This window comes from Camelus dromedarius, chromosome 12, assembly GCF_036321535.1.
Source record: "Camelus dromedarius isolate mCamDro1 chromosome 12, mCamDro1.pat, whole genome shotgun sequence".
Classification (NCBI taxonomy): domain Eukaryota; kingdom Metazoa; phylum Chordata; class Mammalia; order Artiodactyla; family Camelidae; genus Camelus; species Camelus dromedarius.
The window spans coordinates 58,800,918-58,828,172 of NC_087447.1; the positions used below are offsets into that span (position 1 = coordinate 58,800,918).

General features: G+C 40.1%; 1 protein-coding gene and 1 pseudogene across 14 annotated transcripts in view; one reads left to right on the forward strand and one right to left on the reverse strand.

Annotated features, from left to right (window-relative positions):
• Nucleotides 1–27,255, forward strand: part of TMEM135 (transmembrane protein 135) — a 271,979-nt gene that overhangs the window by 34,270 nt on the left and 210,454 nt on the right. For 7 of the 14 annotated variants that reach the window (XM_031460505.2, XM_064492791.1, XM_010990594.3 and 4 more), the window contains exon 1: nt 21,138–21,482. In XM_031460505.2, coding sequence (XP_031316365.1) covers nt 21,342–21,482 — 141 coding nt within the window. In that variant the 5' untranslated portion in view covers nt 21,138–21,341. Of the gene's footprint in view, nt 1–4,682; nt 4,822–16,268; nt 16,352–16,459; nt 16,540–16,714; nt 16,874–21,137; nt 21,483–26,229; nt 26,521–27,255 lie in introns of those variants that run through there. The other 7 variants (XM_031460511.2, XM_031460513.2, XM_031460510.2 and 4 more) reach the window with 7 other exon arrangements.
• Nucleotides 19,118–21,343, reverse strand: LOC105098341 (cofilin-2-like; annotated as a pseudogene).

Below are 27,255 nucleotides of genomic sequence, written 5' to 3' on the forward strand. Positions count from 1 at the left end.
GAAGAAAGGATAGATTTGAGAAATGTTTAGGAGTCGAATGAATAGAATGATGGAGTATTGGGGTGGGGGGACTGATAAGAGAGAGGGAGAAGTGATAGATAAAGTCAGTTTGCTTGAATGACTGGGGAAATAGTAATACTACTAACAGAAAAAAGACCACAGGATAAGGAGCTCGTTGGGATGGGAGAGGACATATTTCACAATATATTCGCTCAGTCTGAGGTTCCCAAGGGAAATTCCAATGTCAAGCAAGATGTCAAAAATACAGGTCTAGAGATTTTGATAGAAGTATCAATAGAAGTTTAAAGGTAATTGGATTATAAGTGACCAAAGTCAAGGGAGTAGTGTACAAGGTGAAAAAGAAAAACAGGTGAAGGGTTAAATCTGAGAATAGTAATACCTAAGGGCTGACCAATGAAGGAAGAAGATAGGTAAGAAATTTGAGAAGAGGGATGTTGCGACCAGGAGAATGGATTGTCATGGAAACCAAGAGAGGAGAAAATTCCAAAAAGAAGAGAGTGTGTGAGGATGTCAAATACCCCAGAGAAAACAGGAGAAACAATGAAAAATAGGCATTGGCCTTGGCAATAAGGAAGTCATTGAAGATTTTTAAAAGAACATGCAGAGTGTGTGGAGCATGGGCCCTGGGGTGCAGTGGGTTCCAGTGTGGATATGAAATAAGGAGTAAAAGGGAGCAGAGAGGAGTTTGGTGATGAAGGAAATAATTATAAATAGGATAGCTACTATTGATTGAATGCTTATTCTGTGCAGGCACAGTGCCTGACATATAACTTCTCATTTCATTTTACAAACTGTATACAATTATAATAGAAACACACTTTGGAAGTTAAGTGAGTTGCTGAAGATCACTCAACTAATAGGTTGTAAACAAACATGGTTCCAACCTAGTGCTGACTGACCCAAAGCCCAAGATCTTAAACACCACACTGAAGCCAGAGGATAAGGCAGGGCCAAAGGGTACTCTTGTTTATCTGGTTATAAAATTATAAATGGAATGCTTCTTCTGAAACGATAGATTTCATTTTTAATAACGAAAATTACACACACACACACACACACACACACACACACAAAATCAGAAGGAAACAGTTTCCTTAATTGTCACTTGGATCTCATGTCTGGAATCAATTGATAATTAACTACTTCAGTTCTTTCAATATCAAAACTTTGCACTCATCCAGATGGCTGGTCAGTCATTAACACAAGCTGAGCACGTATCCTGCAGGATGGGGAACTTGCAGTGGAGTTAAAACACCAGCTTCAGCCTTCTGGACCTTCGAGGAAAAGCAGCAGGGGAAATACAGAACAGCAGGGAGGGAGAGTTCCAGATCTATCTCGGTATTTCTGACCTGTAGTAGAGGCAGCCCAGAAAGGTGTTTTGGTTATAGTGTCCCTCCAGGGAGTCAGGCCCTTTCTTGAGTTGGCCTAGAGTCTGTTTCACTTTGGGACTCAATCTGAAAAGACTTGAACTCTCAAATTTATTTTAAAAAGATGCCTTGGTCTCATGGATCCCCCATCGTGGGCCAGCTATGTGCCAAATGCTCTGAGCTGATGATGATAATAGAGAAGATAAAGCCCTTATGACCTCATTTACCATCCCAGAATCCAAATATAATCATCTCTTTAACTTTTTCAGTTAACTGCTCTACCCTATATGCCTTCATTAGCAGAAAGTCCAGTATCTCTCTCCCCTGAGTTATTTAAGAATTCAAAACATTTCCTCAATCCAGAGGGTTATAACTCACTTCCAAAAGCCAGGCTGAGAGAAAAATCAAAGTTTCTTTGTTCTGCTTCTGTCATCCTGTGTCCCTGCTGCTCCTTTATAGTCTGCTGGGCTTGTCTCCTGCTGAGGTAAAACTATCGCTGGTCCAGATCCTGCCCTGGCCACGTGATGCACCAAGGCTTGCCTTCAGGGTTCAGCTCCTCGGCTCACTTGGTGTGCACTCCATGTGTTCTGTCATTGCTTCCCAGTGGCATCCACAGAAAGCTTTGCTGGCCCCACCCTTTGACGACAGCCCTTCTCGTATGGCAGTGCTTCTCTAGGGCTCTTCATCTTCTTTCCTGCCAGCAGATCTCAGTGAGCACCATCCCAATCCATTTAAGATCCAATAACCTTGAACCTCAAAGAGGAAAGTGTCAGAGCCCCTTTCCTTTCCTCTTCCTAGGGCTGCCTCCTTGCACAACTCCAGGGACACCATCCGTATTGTATTCAGGAGTGGTATCCCTGGGAGCGCATCATCAGAGTATATACATCCATCACAATAGACTGCAATACAAATGGTGCCCCCTGGAGTTGTGAACTGCGCACTAAACCCCTATGCCAGCTTTCTCCAAGGGGAATGGGAAAGAACAGATATTTCAAGACTAAGACATTCTATTATTCCCTCCTTCCAAGAAGTAGTAGGTCTCTTGTAGTTGCATAAATAAAAACAGTCATTCAGGTGACTCTTGCAAAACAAATGAGATTGGCTTCAAGATGATTCTCTGAAGCTTTTTTTTTAAATATGCTTTAAATAAACTAAGATTTCTGTTCCCCCAGGCACCCCGTTACATAAATAATAGTAGCTATCCTTTATTCAGCTGATAGGGCACTGATGCTTTACATGCATTATCTCATCTTGTAGAAGAATTCTGAGTCTAATAATGGAGCTAAAATGTACAGAAATTATAGTCTAAGGTAGAATATGAAAAAAATTACATGAGTGAGGTAAGTGCAAATCATCGAGAGAGCTCAGTGAAGGGAGGGATTATTTCCAGCTGGGGAAGCTCATTCCATCCACATTCGGCACACAATTATTGCGTGCCTCTTATATCCTGGTCTTGAGAGTCTCACAGACCATGGGGGAAAGGAGAAGGAAACAAAGCATCTGGACAGTGTGATATCATTTGATAACTGCAGTCTGGCCAGCAGGGCAGACTCCTTGGAAGAGGAGGCACGTGAGCTACAAGCACTGAAGGTTTGGGGGCCTTCTGAACAGACAAGGTTGGGGATCCCTGATATCCCAGGGTTGCACCTGGATTTCATTACAACCCCATCTTCTAGAAGAGAAAGTGAAACAAGCGGTTGTTAACTTCCCCATTCAATTCTCCTCCGAGGCCCTAATTTTGAAGCCGTTAATGGTAACCAGTCCTTCCTCTGTGCAACTGGCTTTTCTCCCACTGAAGATTGCGCTGCACTTTTCCCCACTTAACTCCGTTCAGTTGGTGACCTCCTTTCCAATTTACCAATTCTGATTCACATCCTCCATCTTTTCTCCCACTGAGAAGAAACAACCAACTTTTGGATTTCCAAGCCTCCTGGAAAAAGGCCAAAGTTCCATAAACTCTAGAATATTATTGTGTGAGTTAAAATATTCACATGGTATCAACTGTGCAGTTACTCCAATGTTTATTTTGGAAAATATTACCTTTGGAAAATGGGAAGCATTCCAGGGCATTTTCTTACCTTGAAATATCAGTAGACACAAGGGTATTTTGAGATCATTTTTTTGCTCAAAAGTTAGCAAACAATCTGTACAATTAGACACATAAAATTGCCTTAAATAATGTTAGTTAAGGGCTCTGGGGCTTAAAAAATGCCCATAGAATATTTGTGGAGAAATGTGGGGCAAAAGGCTGCAATTCTAACTCACTGAAGCAACTTTCAAAATGCCTTTGAGTTAAATCCTAGCTGGAGCTTATTGAACACTTCTTTTCCAATGACTGATGATTAGACCTTGCTCAATTGCACAGTTTCCAAGGGCTTACATACTTCAAACTCCATCCCTCTGGCTACAGGAGGCAATGCAGTCTACAGCCCCAGTGGGAACTACAGCTAAACCTAAGGGTCTGAGGGGCCTGTTTACCTTTCCCTCTCTCTCCTCTTCTCCCCACGTGTTTCCCCTCGGCGTGGTCATGCAGTGCAAAAGCCACAAGAGAAGGGTGTCAGTGGGTCAGCTGTCCCAGGGAGATCTTACTGACACATCTCTGTCTTTAATGTGGTGCAATTCCCGGTGACTATCATATGTTTGCAGGGTGAGGCTGGAGGGCCGAGAGGAGACAAAGCCTGGAGTGATGGCTGGTTGCAGTCCTTCTTGTGTGTTTTCTCAAGCTTTGAAATTTATAATACCTGAAACTTAACATTGTCTATGATCGCATTTATGAGAAAGAAAACACAACGTGTATATGCGCGAGTGTGTGTGTGTGTAAATGAATAAAGAAAAAGTAGGACATACACTAACAGACAGCAATAGTTAGCTCTGGGAAAGGAAGTGCCATTAGATAGGTGTAGGTGATTTACACATATCACTGTTTTTCCATTAACAATTTATTCAAATTTATAAAGAAAAATGATTTAAATTTTTAAAAAAATTTAGAAGAATTAAATATTTTGATGTACTATTTTAGAAAGCTAGCTAAAAAATGTTAAGTTAAAATAGCAAGTTTAAAGTGGTAAGTATCATAAGTTCGATTTAGGGGAAAAATGGAAATATCCCCACACATAATTGGTAGTATACGCATAGAAAGGAAAAAAAAAGAGGAAAAAACAATAAATTATTGTGGTGATTATTTTGGGGAGATGGAATACTTTGGGAGATGGAGACGGGGATTTTAACTTTCTAGATTGTGTAGTTTTGAGAATATTTACATTTTTAAATATTAGCATGTGTTGATTTTTCTAGCACACAAATTGGCTGAGCAGTATTATGCCCTTGTTTACTTGATATTCCCCTCAGAAGACTGCCTGGCTGGCATAAATGGACCAACATGTAACACCACATTGACAGATCTGAACAGCAAACTCACATCCCACCCCAAATGGTAAGGTTCGTGGGAGGTTCTCATGTTTAATAAGGTCCTAGTTTTCATACCTGTACCTGCCTCAAACAAGCAATTCCTTCTGCTACAAGCTCCCTTCTTCCTCTTCTTCTCCTGGTAAACTCCTATTCGTCCTTTAAAACACAGCTCAACCATTAATTTTCCCCAACTCCCCAAATAGAATTAGTGATTTCTACTTTGCATTTCCATATACCTCTATTTCCACAAGTTATTTTGTGTATTCTAGGTCTGTTTTCCAACCCGTCTCCTCTTCTGAATTGTTAGCTCCTCAGAACAGGAATAGTATCTTCTTATTTTTTTAAATATATCTGTCTCAGGGCTTAATATCGTGAGCAATACTTAGTAAGTGTTCCATTAAAATGGTTTGCTTCCTTAGCATGCCCTAGTGTAAGAGTTTTAAATCCAGAGGACCCCAAACATGGCTATGATCAGAATCTCCTGGGGGAGCACTTACAAACACAGGTACTGACACCCAACTAGAGCTATTCTCAACTCAGATCTCCCAGACAGTTCTTCTGCTTCCTCTCCCCACTCCCCTTCCCATTGTTTTCCTTCCTGAACAATTCAGTCCAAAGCCATTAACTGGCTCTGAACAAAGTAGGCATCCCACATGATGGTGGGGGGATGGAGACCCAGCACAGGGCGGGTGACAAAGCCCAAGCTGCGTGAGGAGGGTATCTGGGTGGGAGGGTGACGTGGCTTGGATGTCAGAGCCTGGGCAGAGCGACGCGGGCATTTACACAGCAGGGGGTGCAGAGGTGGCCTGGGATGGAGTGTCAGAGCCTGAGTCAGAAGGGTGTCCCCGTGGGATGTTCAAGCAAGATGAAGGGTGTCTCATTGTAGCATTTTTCTGCTTAGACAGAGCACCAGTGCCCCAGAGGGGTAAGGAGAGTATCTGCATGGGTGTTAGGGGACTAGGGTGAGAAAAGATTTAGAAAATAAGTAAATTTATCAATGGGAAGTCTCTTACTGTCAGAGAATTACAAATACGGAACAGAAGAAAACTAGAATGAATATTATGTCAGATTAGAATTGGAGACTCTCATGGTTTCCAACATAGGAATAGATACAGAAATAAATACAGGTGTAAATAGTGTGAATTATAAATATATATGAATTAATTTTTCTTTTATCTATCTATCTATCTATGTATCTATCTATCTATCCATCCATCTAATACTTAGCTGTTTACTCAAAGTGCTTGGGAGCAGCAACACACAAGGAGCAAAGAGCATGCTTAGCCTCTCGATTTCTAAAAGGAACCTGAGTTCTTTGCAGGCTCGACTGATTCCAGTGCTGTGACAGTGAAAGTAAAAAAATGAACCTGGATATCTTGTGCCAAAAAAAACAGGAGTGCTCAAAGGATAACAGGGACATGTCTAAGGAGGACATGAGCCAGCTTGAAGAAGATCCCACTGGCCATAGCTGGGACAATCTGAGCATCAAAATAAGTAATGATAGTAGTGGGTTATAACCCACTGTATAAAACTGGAATCTATGAGTATATCGTGGTATAAATTAATAAATGAATAATTTTAAATTTTGACGAAGAATCAGATATTTACATAATCTTGAGGTTCTCTCTCATAAAAAAAAAGTAGTAATTACAAAGAGTAGAAGAATGACTTCCTAGTGGACAGCCTGGCAGATAGCACCATAAACAAATGATCAAAGTGCCCATACTGGTAATGGGACAAATCTAAAGTGTACCAACTGATAGGATGTGATGAGAAGACCATGACATCACTTCTATGAAATTTCTTCCTAATTATGAGAAAACTTAAGACAAGCAATTTGAAGGTCATTCTACAAAATAGATGGACTGTAATTTTGAAATGTCAAGGTTGTAAAAATCAAGGAGAGACTGAGAAACTGTTTTCAGTGTAAGAGGCATGACATAGTACAGCACATAATTCCCTGCTCTTTTACTTTAAGGACAATTTTTGAGAACAATTTGCAAAACTTGACTGGGGTCTGAGGAGTAGAGGATGGTGACATATTGATGCTAATTTTCCTTATTTTGATGGGTTTTCTTTGGCGATATAATAGAATGTCCTTGCTTGTGGGAAATACTAAAGGATTTGGGAGTGCTAGGACTCCATGTCAACAACTAAGACTTGATTCAGAAAAAAGAAGTTATTTGTACTCTTCTTGCAACTTTGTTGTAAGTTTGAGACTATTTCCAATTAAAAAGTGAAAAGAAAATTCCCAGAGAGGTCCAAGGCATCTCTGTTGGAGCAAAAGCTTCCCCGGTGATTCCAGATTTCTATGTTGGAAACTACTGGGTTAAACAATGTGAGTGGATCCTTATTAACTTGGATGTTCCTTCTTCACGTGGGCTTCTTTGTCCTATAAGAGTGCTTGGGAAAAATATAGAGTCCTAGGTCCAACCTGAAGCCCTCTGGATCAGAATTTAAGAAAGTAAAGCCTGGATAGTTTTATTTCTGATAAGTAGCCCTTAGGATCAGAGAAGTTTGGGAAACATTAAAATTCATCATAGAGGTCATTGAACCTTTTGTCCAAGGCATGCAGGTATGTCAGTTAGTATCAAAATAATGAATGATATCTGTGCACCAAGGAAGAGTAGGTGGCCAGAGCAAGCTTTCTAAATCCCAAGGAAGGACCTTTGGTGTCCAGGGGTCAACATAAAACTGCTGTCAGGAGAGTGATGGCCCTGGAGATTGCCTACATAGTCACTTTAGCTCAGAGCATTAAAGAGTCTGTTGTCTGAGAGAGGAATGAAAATAGCACTTCTGTATTTTTATGGTTGAACAGGAAAGTCAGCTGGCCTCTGGTGGGACCCCAGGACTGGAAGAGCAGTGGTTTTGCAGTCTGAGTGCTGTGATGACGTGATTGGTGCTGGGGCTGGAAAAATAGTTGTGTGTGATAGAAAGGACTGAGCACTAAATGCCGCAGACTGGGAGATCCAGTGAGGGCCATTCTCTGTTGATCGGGAGAATGGAGTCTCTCATGAAGTCACCCTCCATGAAGCTACCATGCCGGCCTGTGCAGTGAGCTGGACCAGCATCTGATAGTGCCTGGCCAACAGTGTGGGACCAACTTTCAACAGAGTACCTTGAGGCATCAAGGACTAGCAAGGATGCTTGGATACCAGGGCTTATCTTGGTTTGAAGTAGAAGTCAGATGGACTTCCTAATTGGACAGTGTACACCCTCTAGGGCTCCCAGAGGATCTAGAAGAAGGGAAAGCAGCCCTAAGAAAGTGACACCAGATTCCGTACTAACCTAGCATGAGGGGGCTCAAGTCATTTTTTCTCTTTAATTAGGAGAACTGAATAAGTGATCCTAATTCTACCTTGAGCATTAAGGAGCAATTTATAGCAGCTAGTTTCAGTGGATCCACTTTGATTTCTCCCGTACTGCTTGGCACATGCTGGAGTCCAGTACATGACTGCTAATAAATGGATAAACAGCATATGATCAATATGATTTCCACAAATTTGGTTGGGAACCTCTTTTAGGCCTGCTTTTATGTTCTGCAAACCTTATGGTAAATAAGTTACTAAAATACAAAGACTGTATTTTGTAGAGTATTCCAGATGCATATATCCAGTCTCCCAGACCTCACCAGACTATGATTAAAAATGAGGTCAGGTTTACCTTGTAATGTCCAAAGGTGGTGGCTCAAGCTTTCATCTTACCTGGTGACAGGAAGTCTGAGTCTTTTATGAGGCTCTTCTCCACATGGAAGTCTTTACTCTCCCCAGAGGCTCAGGTCCTCCGCAAACCCATACTGCCCCCACCACCCACGTGCTTCCGGATTGTTCGGCACAGCTCCACCACTGTCGCCTCTCACCTCCCGCCACCCCACGACTTCAGCCACCATAGCCTCACTGGCCTCAAAGGAAGGCTTTTCTTCCTTTGACTAAATATTCCCAAAGGTGGACACAGACTGTTCCTTTCATCTCCGGTAGCATGACCAGGACTAGAGTGCAACATTTAGCAAAATTTTATGGAAAGGTTAAGGATAAGAGAAAGGAATGATGAAACTGGCAACTTTTTAAATGGCTACACAAAGCACAGGCTGTGTCAGGGCCGCGGAGGTGACTTCCTGCCCAGTTCCCAGGCTTGGCTCCCTGGCAGGGGCTGCTTATCTGCTCCCTTCGGGAGTGACCTCCAGTGAGTTCACCCTGACGAACGTTCAGGCCCGGATCTCCAGAGGCCCTGGGAGAAGACCAGAGCTCTCCGCGAAGTCTCTCCGGTCTCAAGCCTGCCCCCCACCCCCGCTTCCTGTCCACTTCCTCTGAGGAAACTCCAGCCCTCCCCAACTCGTGGGGTCAGTCTGCTCCTATGGCCGCTGTGAGAGCATGACATAAAAGCAAAATATCCGAGAGACGACATTGCCCGAGTCTGTGTTTGAGTATTTCCACGTGTGAGATAATGGCAGGCCAGTCTTTTGTACTAAGCCTAGACCAGTCCCATTCCTTTTTATGGCATTTAATCCACATGAAGTGAGAAACCAGAACTGTACCTTCCCTATAGTCCTAAAGCCCTCAGTCCCCGTCTCCTGTGAGAGGCTGTTCAAACAGGAAGCCAAGCATCTCTACTAAAATAAACACTCCCATGCAGGCTAAGGGACTCCACACTTGCACCTTAAAGGAAGTATTTCTCCAAAGGCATCTTAAACTACAGAGATGTAGCTCCACCCATAATAAAGGCAACTTTTGATATTATGACGCAGAAAAGTTTAGGTCTTTGGAGTTGGAGCTCTCAAACTTCCATTCCAGAAAAGGGTTTGGTTCAATATTAGTATATCTAACCTTGTCTGTTTAGATCATTTCCCCCAAACCAAAACTACCCTTGAAAAAAAACTGCTTAAAGATCTGAAATTACAAAGTTTAAGCCCACCCCCCTGACCCCGGCTTTAAAAATCTCAGACCCATTTTTGTTAAGAGCTCTGGTTACAAGCACCATGTGCCAGTCCACCCCTGGAGATCTCGGCTTTTCCCAAGGGCCTCACTCCCGAAGGGGAGTCAGGCTCCAAGGTGAGCGTGGAAGGGAAACTGCTGCTTCCTTCCAGGGGCCACAGCCCTTTCCCTGCCACATAAATATGGAACTAATTTTGATTTCTTTTTCTTGAACCGTAGATACCTGGCTTGTCAACAGTCATTCAAAAAGAATTTTATAAAGGTTAAAGAATTAGAGTTAGCCCAGTTGTGAAATTGAGACTCTTTAGGGATTCAATTTCTGTAGTCATAGGTCATGCAGAATTAAATGAATTTGGAGGTGTGGATTTTAGTGGGTTTAGGTTGTGGAGATTGTCAACTCAGATAAACTGAAGCAAAAGGTGGATTTTCTCAATACTGTTCTCAATAGGCTTTAAGCATAATTAACAACAGCTGGCAAGAGCTCAGGTCTATTTCCATTTATATTGGCCACTAGCCCAAACAAGAAAAATGGATTTTTGCCAATCATAAAGCTAAAAACCATCAATAGGGAATGCCGTTTTTAATTTCAAAACCGCAAGAGGACATGTAGCATACAGAAAGCAGTCCGAGAGAACTTTCCATTCTTTTCTCTCGGCTTCAGCTCCACTCATTCAAGTTTATTTATTGCCTATGTGTCAGGTCTTGAAGTTGCTTTCAGGGAGTGGCAGGAAACACTGTTAATGAAAGTGTTAAAATGAAACGCCTGTTCTCAGTTGATAACGGAGGTGTGAACCATGCACTGTAGAAGCACAAAGAAGAGCAACTAACTCTGCCTGGAAAGCTTCACAGAGAAGATGCGTTTGAAGCTGACCTTGAAAGATGAGTAGAAAGAAGGTCACTAAAAGAAGGGCCAAGGAATTCAATATTTGATGCTGATCCTTCTTACTGCACTGACTATAAATTCCATGTGGTTGGGCTTGATCTTGTTCATTGTTGTGTGCCTGGCGCCTAGCTCAGCACCCGGCACGCAGCAAATGTTCTAAAATATTAGCTGACCCGATTGACGGAAAATATCTTTGGCAGAGAGAACCACATGTACAATAACAAATAAACAACACAATGATTTTTCTAGACTGCGATTTATCGTATCAGCACCATTAGCTTCTGGAAAGGAAAGAGACATCTCCTAAGATAGCTCAAAAGAGCAAGCACTGGAGAAGAAGCCACAACCTGAGTTCTAGTCCCAGCCCTATTATTAACAAGTTTCCTGACTGAATCAGTGATTATCCTGCACCACCCTCAGTTTTCTCACTTTAAAACAACCTTGGAAGGGTTTATGATTACAACATTACATTTTCTAAAAAATGGAAACAATTAATAGAAGGGGAAAATGTAGCACTGCATCTTTTCCTTCTTTTTCTAAATGCAAAATTAACACAAGCTTCCCAGCTTTCAGATGGCAGGCGGAGTGCGTACTGGTCATCTCTTCCTCCCTCGCCAAAATTGCAGGACTGATAAAAACAGGTTCATAAACATTTAAAAACAAGAAGGAACTTTCTTTCGATTCAAAGCTGTGATCAAGTGGGAAACCAGAGCGGTGAGCTGAGGCTCCTGCTGCCTCAAAGTGTTGCTCTTTGTCACATGCTGCCTGACTGGGGGCCTTCTGGTTCTCTCTAATCTAACCAAAGAGATGAAGAGATAGAAAAAATTGAAACTGAGAGGAAAGATTAGAGGCACTGAAGATAAGAGGCATGGAGAACGTATCATCAATCTAACGCAGGTGTTTTTAAAACGTTTTATGCTGTGGATCTCTCTTCAGCAGCTTAGTGAAGATGATGGATCCCTTCTGTCTCAAGTCTGGTCCAGCTGCTGTAACAAAATACCACAGTCGGGGTGGCTTTTAACAACAGAAATTTATTTCTCATAGTTCTGAGGCTGGGTAGTCCAAGATCAAGGTGCTGGCATGGTCGTGTTCTGGTGAGGGCTATTTTCTTGGTCTATAGCCAGTGCCCTCTTGCTGTGCCCTCACATGGTGGAAGGGGTGAGGGAGCTCTCTGAGGCCTCTTTATAAGGGCACTAATCCCATTCATGAGGGCTCCACCCTCCTGACCCAAGCACTTCCCAAAGGCTCCACCTCCTGATACCATCACGTTGGGCATTAGAATTTCAATATGTGACTTTTGGGGGGACACAAACATTTAGGCCATAGCACCTTCTCAGACTAATACCTTCAAGTGCATAAAATAAAATATATAAGAAATCAATTATATTGAAATGCAGTTATCAAAATATTAAAATTTTGTCATTTATTAACATATTAATGAATTAAATAAGATGTGACAGCCAGTTTATTATCATTTTTGAGGTATCTGCCCCAATTGTAATATAATATGAATATATCTATGATTTCTGTTGGTGATAATGTCACAGATATTACCAGTATTGCTTGTGGGGTTTTTTTGCCTATATGCAAATAGGGGAAAATGTTATGATTCAGTTAGAGGTTAATGAAAATTAAAATGTAATAGTTTTTTTCATCCAAGTTTATGGATTCCCCTGAGTTCTCTTCACAGACCTCAGATTAAAAAACTCTGGTCTACTAGAATTTCCAGACTTCCCCAAAACAGAGGAAATGTGATTCTTTAATTTTTTAGAACTAAAAAAAGATGTGATAACTCAGATGAATAGAGTTCATTAAATTCTAGCAGAATAATAAAAAAAATGAAATAAAGAAACATGGCTGAACATGGAAGCAACCTAAATGTCCATTGACAGATGAATGGATAAAGATGTGGGGTGTACACACACACACACACACACACACACACACATACACACACACACACAATGGAATATTACTCAGCCATAAAAATGAAATAATGCCATTTGCAGCAATATGAATGTACCTAGAGATTATCATACTAAGTGAAGTAAGTCAGACAAAGACAAATAAAATATGATATCACTTATGTGTGGAATCTAAAAAAATGATACACATGAAGTTACAAAACAGAAATAGACTCACAGACATAGAAAACAAACTTATAGTTACCAAAGGAGAAAGGGAGGGACAAATTAGAAACTTGGAATTAACAGATACACATTACTATTTATAAAATAGATAAACAACAAGGACCACTATATAGCACAGGGAACTCTATTCAATATCTTGTAAGAACCTATAATGGAAAAAATCTGAAAAAAAAATAGGTATATATAGATATATATGCATGACTGAATCACTTTGTTATATACCTGAAACATTGTAAGTCAACTATACTTAAAAAAAAACAAACAAAAAAAACCAAACACATGACTGAAACATATGGTGAAAATATGAGCAATAAAGAGGAAACCCTAAAAACTACCAGAGTAGAAAGACGACCTACAAAGGAAGAAAAACCAAATAACCCTGGATACCTGATTAGCAACATTCTATGCAAGAAAACAATGCAGAAATATTTTTTAAATACTGAGGGGAAATTTAATTTGAATCTACAATTTTATTCATAACCAAATTATCAGTAGTTTGAGGTAGAGTGTAAGTAAATTAATGCCGTTTTTGGACATACAAAGACTTAGAACAATTAGCACTCATAACCTAAAATAAACTATCAAGAAAAAAAATCCAGAAGGAAGTGTTGGAAGGCAAGTATAATGTACACTAAGTGGGAAAAGTATTAAATAATATAGTAGTGCAAAAAATAAAAAGTGAAATAGCTCTGTCCTGACCCCTTTATGTGTTGTGTATTCTCCTATACCTTTTTCAAAGCCAGTGTAAACATGTACACAAATACAGATATAAAAGATATTTTTTATTCTTTCAACAATGAGCTCACTCTATATAAAACAGTTTGTAGGTTTTTCCCACATTCAATGTAATGTCATGCACATCCATCAATCTTGGTCCATGCAGATCTATCTTATACTTTATCTGCATTCCATAATAGAGATATTCATTTAATGCGTCCCAAATGTGGACATTGAGATGATTTTTAATATTTTGCTCTTGTAAATAAAAGCTCGAAGAATTTTTTTGGTCAGTATTTCTATAGAACAGAGGCCTAGAGTTAGAATTCCTGGGTCAAAGAATATGTGTATTTTAAATGTTCAGAGATCTTGTCAAAATGACTTCTAAAAATATTGATAATTTATACTCAGACTAGAAGTATATGAGACTCAGTGTTTTAAGGAAGGAAATCTTGAACATGAGACTAGACACCAAAACATCACAAAATCTTGAATGAAAGAAGCCAGATGCCAAAATATTAATGTATGCTTCTGTTAATGTAAATTTCAGGAAAAGGCAAACAGAAGCGATGAGGGTAGAAGTCAGAATTGCAGTTACTTCTGTTTGCAGGTACATTAACTGGGAAGGGGCACAAGAGAGCCCTCTGGCGTGATGGAAATATTCTTTTTTAAAAATAGTTGTCTCAGGAGTGAAGGCAAATGTAAAAATTCATCAAGCTGTACACATAAATATTTTTGCACATTACTGTGTACAACGATTGAAAGTTATACACAAAAAAATCAAACAAGCAAAAAAAAAAAAAAAAAAGTGACCACTGAAAGCCCAGTAAAGATAAAGGAAACTTTAACCTTGAAACACTAGCTGGAGGAAAGTTGCCCTGAAGTGGTGGCCCACTTGCTTTGGACTTGGTGTGAGCACAAAACCCCTGAGATTTAGGGGTGTATTTGGTATCACAGCATAGCCTAACCTTTCTTGGCTAATACAGTACTCATCATCCACAAACTGCCAAGGTCAGAAACATGGTTTGGTCAGCACACCAAGGGAGGTCTGCCTCTCATAGGCTAAGTGACACAAAACATGCTCATAAATGAATGTGTAAATGAAACTGCCAGTTTATTAAATGAAAGGGAGAGGAAAAAAGCCCTATCATTCTAACTAGGATATCTAGTGTGTTACCATGATCAAGCCCATTCTCTCAAGACAGACATGCACAGAAAGTCAAACCGTAATAAAAATTTGGTGCATGTGTTCTAAGAGTATTAATTAGATGAGCCAAATGTTTAATGCCATCCTTTCAACAGAGCTTATGAATCCATTTCATAGTAAAGACAGCTTTGTCAGTGGGTCCCTAGGGAATACCTCAGGTCCCTAGACTGCAGTTTTCACTCCCCTGGGCACATACCTGAATTGCCTCAAGGAGTCCCCTCTCCCCTGATCCCCCACCACCCCACTTTTTGCTTTCAATCCTATTAGCTTTTCTTGTGGGGCATGTTATTGCATTTTGTCTTATTTTTTAGATAGATGTATCTGGTCTCTGAAGCATTCTTTTTTATATATCTACTCCTAACTATGTAGTTATGTATTTTTCCTTTCAAAGAACAATCATAAATCTTTTACTTTCAAATTCTTTGGTGAAAGTAGTAGGAGTTTGAGGTGGGGGAGAATGGTGTCCTAACCATAGTCTCCAAGTACTTATAACATCCAAACTAATACAGACACTAGGAATTCTGTACAGTGTATCTGAATATTTCATAAGGTTTATGGGAGCATTTTATAGAATTCTTGAAGGCTTGATGGACAGTGAAGAAATTGTTCTTAGAGTTTGGAGAAAAGGGGATTCCTGTTATGTACCTATTATATAGTGGAGGGAAGTTTGGCAACACTGTTACTTGCTGAATTGTGGAATATGGAAAATATCTTCAACAAATTGGTACATTTGGTTAAAGAAACTTCCAGGCAGAATGTTGATAGTATCAAATGATTTTTTTTTATTTAACTAAGTGTGAAAAGACACAGATAGAGATGAGATAAAACAACTATTCAATTTTTAGGCAGAATTTAGAGAAAATATAAAAAATCTAGGGTCTTTAGGTTAAAAAATAAAGATGTTTTTCATTCCTAGCCTCTCCAGAGGGCTAAAAAGTAAGGAATTGCTTTAAGGCAAAGGCTACAGCCAGGGTAGACTCTCTTTTAAGACTGTAGAAAGAGTTAAGAATGTTCTTTCTAGATCTTCTCAGCTTGATAAGAGGGCTTCTAAATATTTTAAGGCAATTTCCAACAGTTTCCTGACAGCTTAAGATGGAAAGTGTCTGTCTCAAAGAAATTTGTGAGTGGTTATAATTTGATCTATAAGAATCCCCCAAATTTTTAAAGAGAATTGTATTGGCAGAAGCAATACCTGTTTAGACTGAAAGAGCCTAAGTAGCTCTCAATATAGCAATGCTCAATTTTTATATGGGCAAAAATTTATATTTGCATCTTAAAAGCTGAATATTTTAAACTAAGTGATGTGGAAAAAAATGTGAGGTAATGTTGCAACCAAAATTGGTAGAGAATCAGAATCATATGTTGCTATCTTGAAAAGCTTGCCTACTAACAACAAAGAGAAAGTGTTTCTGAATATTGCTGGAATTAGGCGGTACCACGGTGTCATGCTTAGTTTGAGCCATGCTTTGTCATTATGCTATGACTGATACGTGTTTGTACAATGACTGCCTGTAAAGCTGAACAATTTAGTGTGGTTACATTTTCTGCATGAGATCTTAAATGCTATTCCATTCTTTTTCAAAGACATCTTTAAAGCCAGGATCTTGCAAGAACAATGTGAGTAAGGCATGTCTTCAAAGCCTTTGGATTCAGTGACAGATTGTCAGGTTAGTTTCCTTCATTCACTGTGTATCTTCTTTGAAGAAACACTTTGTTTCACCTTATTGATGAACCCTAAAGGTTTTTTTTTTTAATTTATATTTTTTATGGAAAAGAAGCAACAATGAAAGATCAAGAGAGTATCCAGTCACACTACTGCTCATACACAACCTAAAAGAATAAATGATCCATGCAGGTACAATGTGTAACATTACTCTTAAAATTAATGGCAACATTGTAAGAAACTTTTCTTTTGAATAACAGCCTTATGTATCTTATAATGACATAAAAAAAGGAATTTACAAATGTAAACTACTGACTTACTACAAACTGCTCCTTTTTGCAATTTTTTTTTTTTTTTCATCCTAAAGGACAGACCATCTTCCCTGGGAACTTATCAATGCCTCCTTGTTCTGGAATCTCTACAGTAGCATCACCAAACATAGAGAAAACTCTTTCCATTCCTTTGAATCTGAGAACTTGCCTTCAAATCCAACTCACTAGCACTGTCTTCTTTGGCACCTGTGACAGTAAGTGTGTTCTTCCCTTCTCAAATATCTTTAAGCTTCAAGTCTCCATTGAACAGTTAATTACAAGAAATTGCCTGCTTTTAATTGTAATTTAAAAATTTCCTTAGTTATTGGTATGCATTTGCTGTACCATATGGTAAACATAATGTTTATCATTATGCATGCAAACTACATGCGCTGTTACACTCAAAAAGCAACTGATAATTAGCAATTGTATCAATTGTTTGGTGATTATAACGCTATTCTTTAGATATTGTACATCCTAACATGATAGTCTGTTACTCATATTTGGCATTTTACTTTAAGTACATGTTAAGAATTTGGGGGTTTATGTGTAACACATTTTATTTTTTTCCCCATTTAAAAATAGGCTCCCATTCAGCGTTTTCTTGAGGATCATCAGATTTTCAGGGGTGGATTATTGAAATGAAGCAGGATAAGCCTACATCACTATTCCTATAATAACCTGTGGACAAGTTTATGCTGTGTTTCTGACCCTCGCATATTTTGAATTGTAATTTTTAAAAAATTGTGATTGTCTTGTTCCTATACTACCATTGTTTTGGGGTATGTTAAGGTGGGGGATAACTTGAACATGAGAGTTGTATTTGATCCTGCGGAGGATCCTGGATGTTGAATAGGATAGGGTTACCGCATGGGAATTTAGGTTGTCTCCCTTGAGAATGAAAGGGTGTGTTTATCTGTGGGCAAAAGGATGTACCCAGATGTTCCCAGATGTTTGGGCAACCAGAGGGGTAGATCTATGGTAGACACTTCTGGTAGTCGGTGGTATCTGTTCTTTTCATTTTGCTCAGTAATAAAACTCCAAGCGTTAGCTGGGCATTTGTACAACCAATTAAAAAAAAAAAAAAGATTCCATTTCCCAGCCTCTCTTGCAACTAAGTATGGCCATATGACTAAGTTTTGGGCAGTGGATTGTAAGAAGTGGTTTGCATAGATCTTCTGGGGAGTTTTCTTGAAGAGAGGAAGTATTTCCTGTGTTCCTCTTTTGCTGGTCTCCCTGGCTAGCATGTGGATGATATGGCTCAAGGTGAAGCAGCCATCTCGTAAGTTAGGAGGGAAATCACAGGTAACAGTTGGCAGAGCAAACTGTCAGAAGGTGTCTGGGATCCCTGATAGGTGCGGAGCCACCATTTTAGCCTAAGACTGCTTATGTTTATCCGAGAGAGAGACAAACTTCATTTTTTACCACTATTATTTTGGGCTTTCAATCTGAGCAATGCTCTTTTATTATCTTTAGTTTATACTGTCTCATATTTATACACCTATTTTATATTATCTTGTTTATTTCTTGCCTATTTTTTTCCTCTTCCCCCTCTAGAATGCTGGTTGTATGAAAATAGACACCTCTCTCCCTCTCTCCCTTTTTGGTAATATGTTACAATTTTTATTGTGACAACGGCCTTCTTGTGAGGGTGGGGAGTTTGATCTCAAAAATATTGTTCCATTTAAGGTTTAGTTATATGGAAATTGCCATCATGACTGATAAGTCAACCTATCTTCAGTGTTGAAAGACTCACATGGTAAACATAAAAGTACAAACACGACTTAGTAGTGTATACTCAATGGAAAACAAGAGCATTCATAACAGCTATTTCTTTTAAGAAGATATGCAGGTAACACAAATAAACACTGCGCTACTAGGATAAGTTGACACAGTTGCCACAACTTACTCATCATTCTTTTTATGGGTGGGGGTGGGGTTAAATTCATTACAAAAAAAGTGCCTTCAGTGCTTAGTGTTATATCCATGCTGCCATGTCAAAAAAATAGGCTTGCCAAGGTGGGCGAAGTGTATGAATGCTCGTGCCTCACAGAACTGCAAACTGCAACTATAATGAGACTGAATGAAGTTTTCCATTTGACCAGTGGGTAATACTTTCAAGGCATTCAATTAGCTTAACTTTTGCAGTATTCTAAGCTATTCACATTGACAATCACGTACATTGTAGTGCTTGTTGCAAGGGAGGCACGTAACTAGTTGTTTCGTCTACAGTATTCTGGGAAAGCATTCCTTGGGTTCTACATAAAAGTAATAGTATTAAACAGTCTAGTGGCAATCGCCGATAGGCTGCTTACATGAATGGTATTTCCTTCATTAATTGTTTTGAAAGGGCCAACTAGTGAAGGGGAAAAACCCAAAACAACCCCCAGCACTATTCCAGTTGACTGAGCTGCAGAAGTGGAAGTTCCTTACCACACAGATGGCATTTGACTGTCATTTTATAAGGGTTTTCCTTCAAGTGAGACTACTGCATTGTCTCCCAAGTTCTCTGCAAGTGATGAATGCTTCATTATGTCATCCATGCCATTTACATGCCACTCATGTTTAATATCTCCAAATTTCTTTTTAATGACATCTTTAAAGCTGACATAAATAATCTTGCTTTTTAAAGGTGCACTCTCAGAAGCCCAGAATATAAATTCTTTCTTGGACTCTTCTGTTTCTCATGTGGCATCATACAGAGCAGATTAGCAATCATTCGGAGGTAGCACAACAGATGTATAGGGATCCTCTGCAGTATCACCAGTGTCATTCCCAAAGATCTGCTTTGCTTCCTCTACACAGTCTTTTTCTCTCCCCTTAAACAGAAGATAACAGTTTTATTTCTTTTTCTGATCTCCTCTTGTGTAGAAGATTTCCTTATTTTCCTATCATGAAATACTTTGGTGATGTCATCATTTACTATAACTCCTGAGCTCTGGCTCCAGCTCTGTGGCACTAGGAGGGGGAGAAGGAGGGGTGGTTGAAACTTCTCTCTCTTGTTCACATCTGAATCTACAGAGCTTAGAATAGTGCCTGGAAAATAGCATGTGCTCAGTAGATATCTGTAGAATGAATGAATGAAGACTAGATTAGAATCGGATTCCTCTAAAAGTAATAAGCGCCTGCTTTGAGAAACTAAATTTAGAATTCCAAGGAACCTGGAAGGTTATTATAGGTGAGGAAACTGACATTTTAGAGGGGTTGTAAGACTCATAAACCACTCAAGTTCCTTGTCATTGTTGGCCTAGTTTTTCTAGCCAGGTGTGAGTTCTAAGACCACTGCTGCCTCTACACATATACTATTTGAAGCCGAGTCCCCCTAAAACTGAGTTCCCTTACTGAGTTTATGATTAATCTATCTAAAACTTAATTCCCTTTCTTATCCCCCGCTGACCTCAATCCTGTGCTGACTGAACTAATCAACCAGAGTCAGATGAGGAAAACTGCTGTTGTCAATAACATGGTTAAGGTACTGATTGCTAATATAGATGCCATCACTGACGTACAAACTCAGGTTGTTTCTCCAGGGCAAGATGAGCTCACAGACCCCTGATCCATGGACCACCTGGCCTGAGAATCGTAAACCAGAAACATCCTGACTCACGAAACTACGATTAAGAAATGTCTCAAGATGATGATTAATCCCAGCCGCTTTGTTTTTCCTTTTTAAGAAACCTCTAACTCAAGACCAGGTGGGAGTGGATCTGAAGCTTGGCTCGCACACCCTTGCTTGATGCCCTGCAAAAATCCTTTACTTTGCTACAAGCACTTGCTGTCAATTCGGCTTTCTGTGCCTCCGGCACTTGAGTCCTTGCTAGGTTATTTATTTGGCTGATCAGCAACTGTGAGGATACTGTAGACAGGGCTGTTCAGTAGCCCAGAGTTTTGAAAGGATGACCTCCTGCCTTTTCCCCACACAGGAAGTGCAAGAACATGGCTAACAAATTTTTCAAGCCTTCTCAAACACTGAAGAGCTTAGAAAGCCCAGCAATGGAGAGCAGTGTGGTCCCAACCAGCAGGCAGCCTTAGCTGTTTATTACCTGGCACTCTAGGGCAGGAAAGCTGGCAATTCTGAGGAAGACAGTTGTCCAGGCTCTCCTCTGGCAACCATCTTCCTCCACCAGCTCCCAACAAAGACATTTAATCCTTTTCTTCCACTGCCCTCAGTTCTACTTGGCTGGGCTTTGAGAGGACAGAGACTGGAGTACGACGTGACCCAAGTCACCTCTCCGCGCATCCTTCACAGCACGCGCGCGCCCGCGCGGGGCGTGGGGAGTGCGGAGGCGGGAGGCAGGCGCGCCCGGCTCCCTCCCTTTCGGCTTCCTCCCTTTCTGCTCTCCCCCTTTCGGCTTCCTCCCTTTCTGCTCTCCCCACGCCCAGCGGGGCTCCGAGGGGCGGGCGCGCGCACCCTGCCAAGGCGCGCTGGAGGGAGCGCGCACGCTCCGCCTCTCCCCGCCTCCCCGGCGCGCGCCCCGCCCCCTCGAGCCGCAATACGCCGAGCGCTCAACATCCGAGGACTTTGGCCCAGGGTAACCCTGCTGGCGTGACCTTTCGCCTGTATTCCGCACCTCCCCCGGGCCCGCCCGGCGAGCCCGCGGCGGTTGGGCGCTAGCTGTCCTTCCTCCCTCCCTCCCGAGCTTCGACTCCCTCCCTCCCGGCCCCAGCGCGCGGCTCCTCGTCATGGCGGCTCTCAGCAAGTCCATCCCTCATAACTGCTACGAGATCGGCCACACTTGGCACCCTTCCTGCAGGGTCGCCTTCGTGCATATCACCAGGGGCGCCCTGGAGGAGTCCCTGAAGATCTATGCCCCTCTGTACTTGGTGAGACCCATCAGCCCTTCCCCTAGGATGAGTTTAGTGTGGAGGCTGGGCCAGGGTGTGCAGCAGTGCTCCGGAGGGGCCTGGGGCACTCGCCCTGTGTTAACTTCTCATTGGGAGGGGTCAGGGAGTTTTTGACTGGGGTGGGTGGGTTGTGGAGCGGTCGTGAGGGGCGGATATCCTAAATCCTACGGGGGACGGGAGAAGGGGGAGGGGAATCAGAGGTTGAGTTGTCATCTGAATGCCTGTAGTTGGGGAGAGGATGGGGTCTCAACTTTAAATTTGGGACACCTAAAATTGTGAGTTCAGGGACCTGCGTTATTTTTCCTCTCTCCTGCCCTGTGGTGGAGAGATGTTTGTAGGTCAGCGAGGCAATAAGAAATGGCCTGCAATCATTCCTCATCTAATTCCCTCTATTTTGGCGCCCAACTCTCAAAAAACAATTTTTTTTAAGGGCATATTTGTTATCAAGTCTCTGTGGACTCAAATCTTGTCTCAGCTTGGGATGACAGGATTGTGGCTTGAGGGTCTTACAGATACTTTTGCAAGTTCGCGAAGTGTTTTATTTCCTGGTTGAGCTTTTGCTCCGTGAGTCTTTGAGTCAGTGAAAATGAGTAGGAAATCTGACTTTATGTCAGGTAGCTCCTTTATTACACAACCTTATATGTAGGGCAACCTAAGTTTGGGCTTTTTAATAGAGAATCTTTGGAAATATGTATATGTATCACTGCTAATTGTTAAAGAAGTTTATTCTTAAATGCTGTCACCAGCATCTCTTTTTTTCCAATAATCTCATCCTTGGTATTAATGATTTATCACACTGGCTATTGAAGTTCATTCTCTCATTTTCTTGCCCAATAGAGCCTGTGTCCTAAGAAGGCAGCAATATTTATTTTTGTATGTTTCCTAACAGTTCCATTCAGTATAAAATGGATGGTCAATTTCCTACTTCTCATTGAATAATAATTTAGATTTATACCCTAATATTCCTGAAGGTGTGTTATGGCCATATCTGCAGTACTTCTTGAAAAGTCTGATTATTTATTATAGAGATAACAGAGAAATGATAACTTTCTCTGAGATTGCAGAAACCAGTTTCATTTGTGTCATGTACACTAATGTTTTTCAAACTTTAATGCATGTTAGGAATATGCTGATGGCGCCTGTTAGAATCAGGGTTCTGATTTCAGTAGGTCTGGGTGGGGCCTGAAATTCTGCATTTGTAACAAACTCCCAGGTAATACTGATGCTTCTGGACTCAGAGCCACACTTTGTATAGTAAGGATCTAGAGTAGAAGTAGATAGTGAATTTAATTATTAGAGCTGGAAATGTCTTCCTTGATTTTCTTTGGCAAAGATCCATGTTTATCTGCAATTCCACCTGAGTTGTGGCCGGTCAGTAGCTCATTTTTAAAAACAGAATATCTATAAACATGGCTGAGCTCTTGATGTGTTCAATAGTGCAAAGAGATTGTGCCTGCCCTTAGAGGATTGTGATGTAGGTGGGGAAAGAGTTCATGGTATGTAATTTCTCCCTCTTTTATTGGGCCTCATTTATTCATTGATTCATTCAATAACTATTTGTAGAGTGTCTGATATTTTTCATGTCTACTGCCTAGATAATTTATTGGTTATGTTCCATGGTAGGAAAGTTCAGGAGAGCAACCGGAAATGGGTTCTTCTATTCCAGCAGGTGGGGTTGGAGCATGGGGGTCAAGAAATGTTTGTGTTTTACTGTTATATTTCCAAGTAGATTAAATATTACTTGAGGACAAATCCTCCATCTTATTTGGCCTTGTAGCTGTATTTGAAATACAGCTGGTATTTCAGACTTTGGGTCGCTGTTCGTGGGTGTTTGTAAAATAAAATTGGTGGGAACTGATCAGTTTTTATTTTAAGTGAAACAGGAGAATAGGAAAATCAGAGTCCATTGCAGGTGGTACGGATAAGCATTATTTCATAACAGTTTTGTTTCGGTTATATTTGTATGTGTGGCTGGGTCTCTTAGAGCTTGTAGCAACCCTTTGCTCTTTGTCAGTGTTGGCCAATTTTGATTAAATGTATAAAAGGTGCCAAGATACAAGGTGGTGTGGGAAGAAGTTGGTGGACTTTTAAAAAGGATCTCAGCTCTGTCAGTTACTAGCTATTTGACTTTGTGCAAGTTACTGTGTCTTTCTCTGTGAGAATTAAGTGAAATAGTGCACTGGAGATGTATCATATTTTCTAGTTCATAATAGATCTTGAATAATTATGCATTTTTTTCTTCCCCGTTCCCTCAGTGGCACTTAAGTTAGGTGTGAAATTTGTTGAGGGTCGTTAGGGAGGGCTTCTTGAAAGAAGTGGCATTTGACTTGGGCCTTGAAGATAAGGATGTACATTGATTCATGTAGTGGATAGTTATAGAATTACTTACTCTTAATGGAGGGGAGGGAGAATAGTGTGAATTGAGGCAGAAATCTAAGCAGTTTTTTAAGAGAAGCAGTATGTATATTGATTGGCTAAAACAGAAGTTTTGTGTATAGGACATATGAGCGATCACAACTCTTATTTATTGAACACTCATGTGCTTAGACCTTCACATGTTTTCTCTTATTTAACCCTTAAACAACTCCGTCTTCTTAGCCCCATTTCATAGGTAAGAAAATGAAGATTAGAGACATCAAGCAATTTCCAAGATTCAGAGTTAGTAAGGGAAACAGACAGGATTTAGTTCTAGGTTTTTGTATTTGTTTGTTTTGTTTTGGCTTAAAGTCAGACTGAAGTCCAGACTAAAGGAGCCATTGAGATTTTTTTTGAACAAAGGGGTTACAAGTACAGAATGGTGCTTTAAGATGATGAATCTGGTCGAAATGGTTAGACTGCATTGGAAAGATTTGTTTAAGAATTGATGCAGTAGATTCATTTAAGTGGTGGAAAGAATCAGTTCCCATGGAATCCCACTCTACAACTTACTGGCAGTGTGACTATAGGAAAATTACCTTGCCTTAGTCTCCTTGCTTTGCAGAAGATAATTATACCCATCATTTAGGGCTGTTGTGAGGATTTAAATGGGATAATAGTGTGTAGGAATAGTAGCTATCACATCTTGGGGCCCTCATAAATTGTTGCTATTATTAAAATAGTGCATTCATTATGGGTTATGTCTCTATCTCCAGTTAGAATGGTGGTTTTTATTTAGAATTAGCACAGTACTTCAGTAAGTGTTTCAGTGAGTGTCTGAATGAGTGCAGGTATGAATGAATGAACTCATGAATAATTCAGAAGTGAGGAGATAGTATTTGGCAGGTCTAAGGCAGTGCCAGAGAGAATGGAAGGGCAGTTATAGAACCATTTCACAGGAAGAATGAACAGGACTTACAGACCAAGAATATTGGGGCAGTGTGAGGACTTATTTCTGCTTCCAGGATTTCAAGTCTGATGGATGCTGTTGCCATCAAGGAGATGTTTTGAAGGGAAGCTGGTTTGAGGGAAAATTTTAATCGAGAGTGTTTTCTGGAGCCTATAAAATGGGTCTTGTATGTCAGCTTTACATTGGAAATATTGTCATGTGTGTTATACTAAGCTGATTCCCTTGGTTCCTTTCGGATTTACTCTCTTCCTCTGTACATCTGCTCCTAAGCTTCTTTTTCATCTTGGTATCTCCAGCTGTTCTTAGTAGTCACCTTCTAATGCTTAAGCCATGTTGAAATATAGATGAACTATTCCTTTTCACAGTGAATCTTTGTGTTTTCACAGTTTATAAAAACATCAATCCTCACCATGAATTCACTTTATGTAATTTTTTTTTAAAGAATCTAACATGTACTATATGCCAACAATTTTTGCCTGTACCAAAAATTATTTCAGGAAGCTATCTTTTATTGGGTGTTAGTTATCGCCACACATTCATAAGAAGTGGTACCCCTCGCTACACACATTCACGTGAAACAGTTGTTGAACTGTTTAAACCCTTATCTCCGACTAAAATTAATGAAAGCATGGTGCCCTAGGTACTTTGTGGCAAATTGGGAATACACAGTTGCCCATTTAGGGAGATGGATTCTATCTGTTCAAATTCTTAGGTACCTTTGCTAAGAAGGAAAACTTGTTCACTTATCTCAGGTGGCTCTAAGGTTCTTTCTTACGCTTTTCCTTGTGTCTTTCCACAGGACCTCCAGATTAGGGTACTGGCACTTACTGTTAGCTGACTTCAGAGTAGAACATTTGCACTTTTGGAAAAGAAGAATTTTTTCGTTGACCTTTAGATGTTCACACCCTTCTTCAGACTATGAAAGATGTTTACTTAATATTTACTCCCCTTGAATTGTATAATCTTAACAGACTTGTTAGATTACAAAGGGTCAGTTCATTGCTCCTAGACTCTGAATAAACACTTAAGCAAGAGTTGGACTTCTTAGGAATAAAAGAACAACTTATGGACAGTCTTTAGTTGTGAAACACTTCGAAACCACTGACTGTGAAATCATTTCAGTGATATGGACGGAGTTGTTGTTTTTTTTTTTCTTTTTTCTCTCACATGGCTTTATTTTGTGGAAAAAGTGGGAATTCTACAAAACATTAAAAGCTTAACTCTGCTTCCAAGTTGCTGTTCAGATTTCTGTATTGATTTATCCTGGATTCTGGGGTCAAATTGCCTTTGTTAGAATTCTGGTTCACTACTTACTAGTTGGATAACCTCAGACAAATTACATAACTGCTGTAAGTCTCAATTTTTGTACCTGTACCATTGGAGAAATGGTGAAATTTAACTCCTGGTGGGGATTAAGTGGAGCATAATATGTGGAGTGCTTCTGAGCACATAGTGTGCACTGAGTTTTTACAAGGCATTGATTTAATGGGTTTTTCGAAGTTTTTGGTAATAGGCCATTTGTTTTTGTTTTTGTTTTTTCTTAGAGAGAGAGAGAGAGAGACAATGAAGTCATTAAGGAATATAAACTGCTAAGAATATTTGGGTTACTTGACATTTGGAGATCATGGAATTTGTAAATAAGGTGGACTAATCCCCCTTTCATTTTTGCCTGAGGCCTACGTAGAGGTGGAGGTGAGGGGCTCATTTTTTTCTTTCTTTTCAATAAGTAAATTTTTTTTTTTTTACAGGATTTCTTATTATCCTTTTAGAGGTATAACAGTCATTAGGTCTTTTCCTTTTAAACGAGCAATTAGATGATGAATTTTACTATTTATTAACAAGAGATTTTGAATCTGTTGAACTTGTTTTTGTATGTGACTTTTTATTTTTGGCTGATCTCTGTTGAATACAAAGTACCTTCTAGCACATTACTTCTAGTTCAAGGTTGCAGGCTTACGTTTTATACTTAATTCTTTCTTAACTCACCCTTTTTTGTAGCAAATATATCTGAGTAAAGCTGGTCAAATCTTCTTTACTGTTGTTTGCCCCTTTATTTATCATAAATCAGGGACAAAAAATAAATATTGGAATATAGGATCTAAGTAATGATGATCCATTGCTGTTCATGTTTCTCAGTGAGTAGATTCTTATTAAAATGGACATTTGGTTGATTTAAAAAATTTTTTAAAAGCCTTCAGATCCTTAATAAGTATTTTTCAATGCCAGCATTATTTCCTTTTTCCTGGTTGTTAGAGAATTCTCTTCAAATCAAAAGGAGTGGTCCTCTATTTAGGAAAGTTTCTCCCTTCAATAGAATACCTCATTTTGGTAGGGAGAGAAGTCCACCTGGAGAAGTGAGGGAACCAAATCCACACTGGGGTGACAGATTTTTCCGTCGGATTGCCTTTACAACCAGCTCTCAAGTCG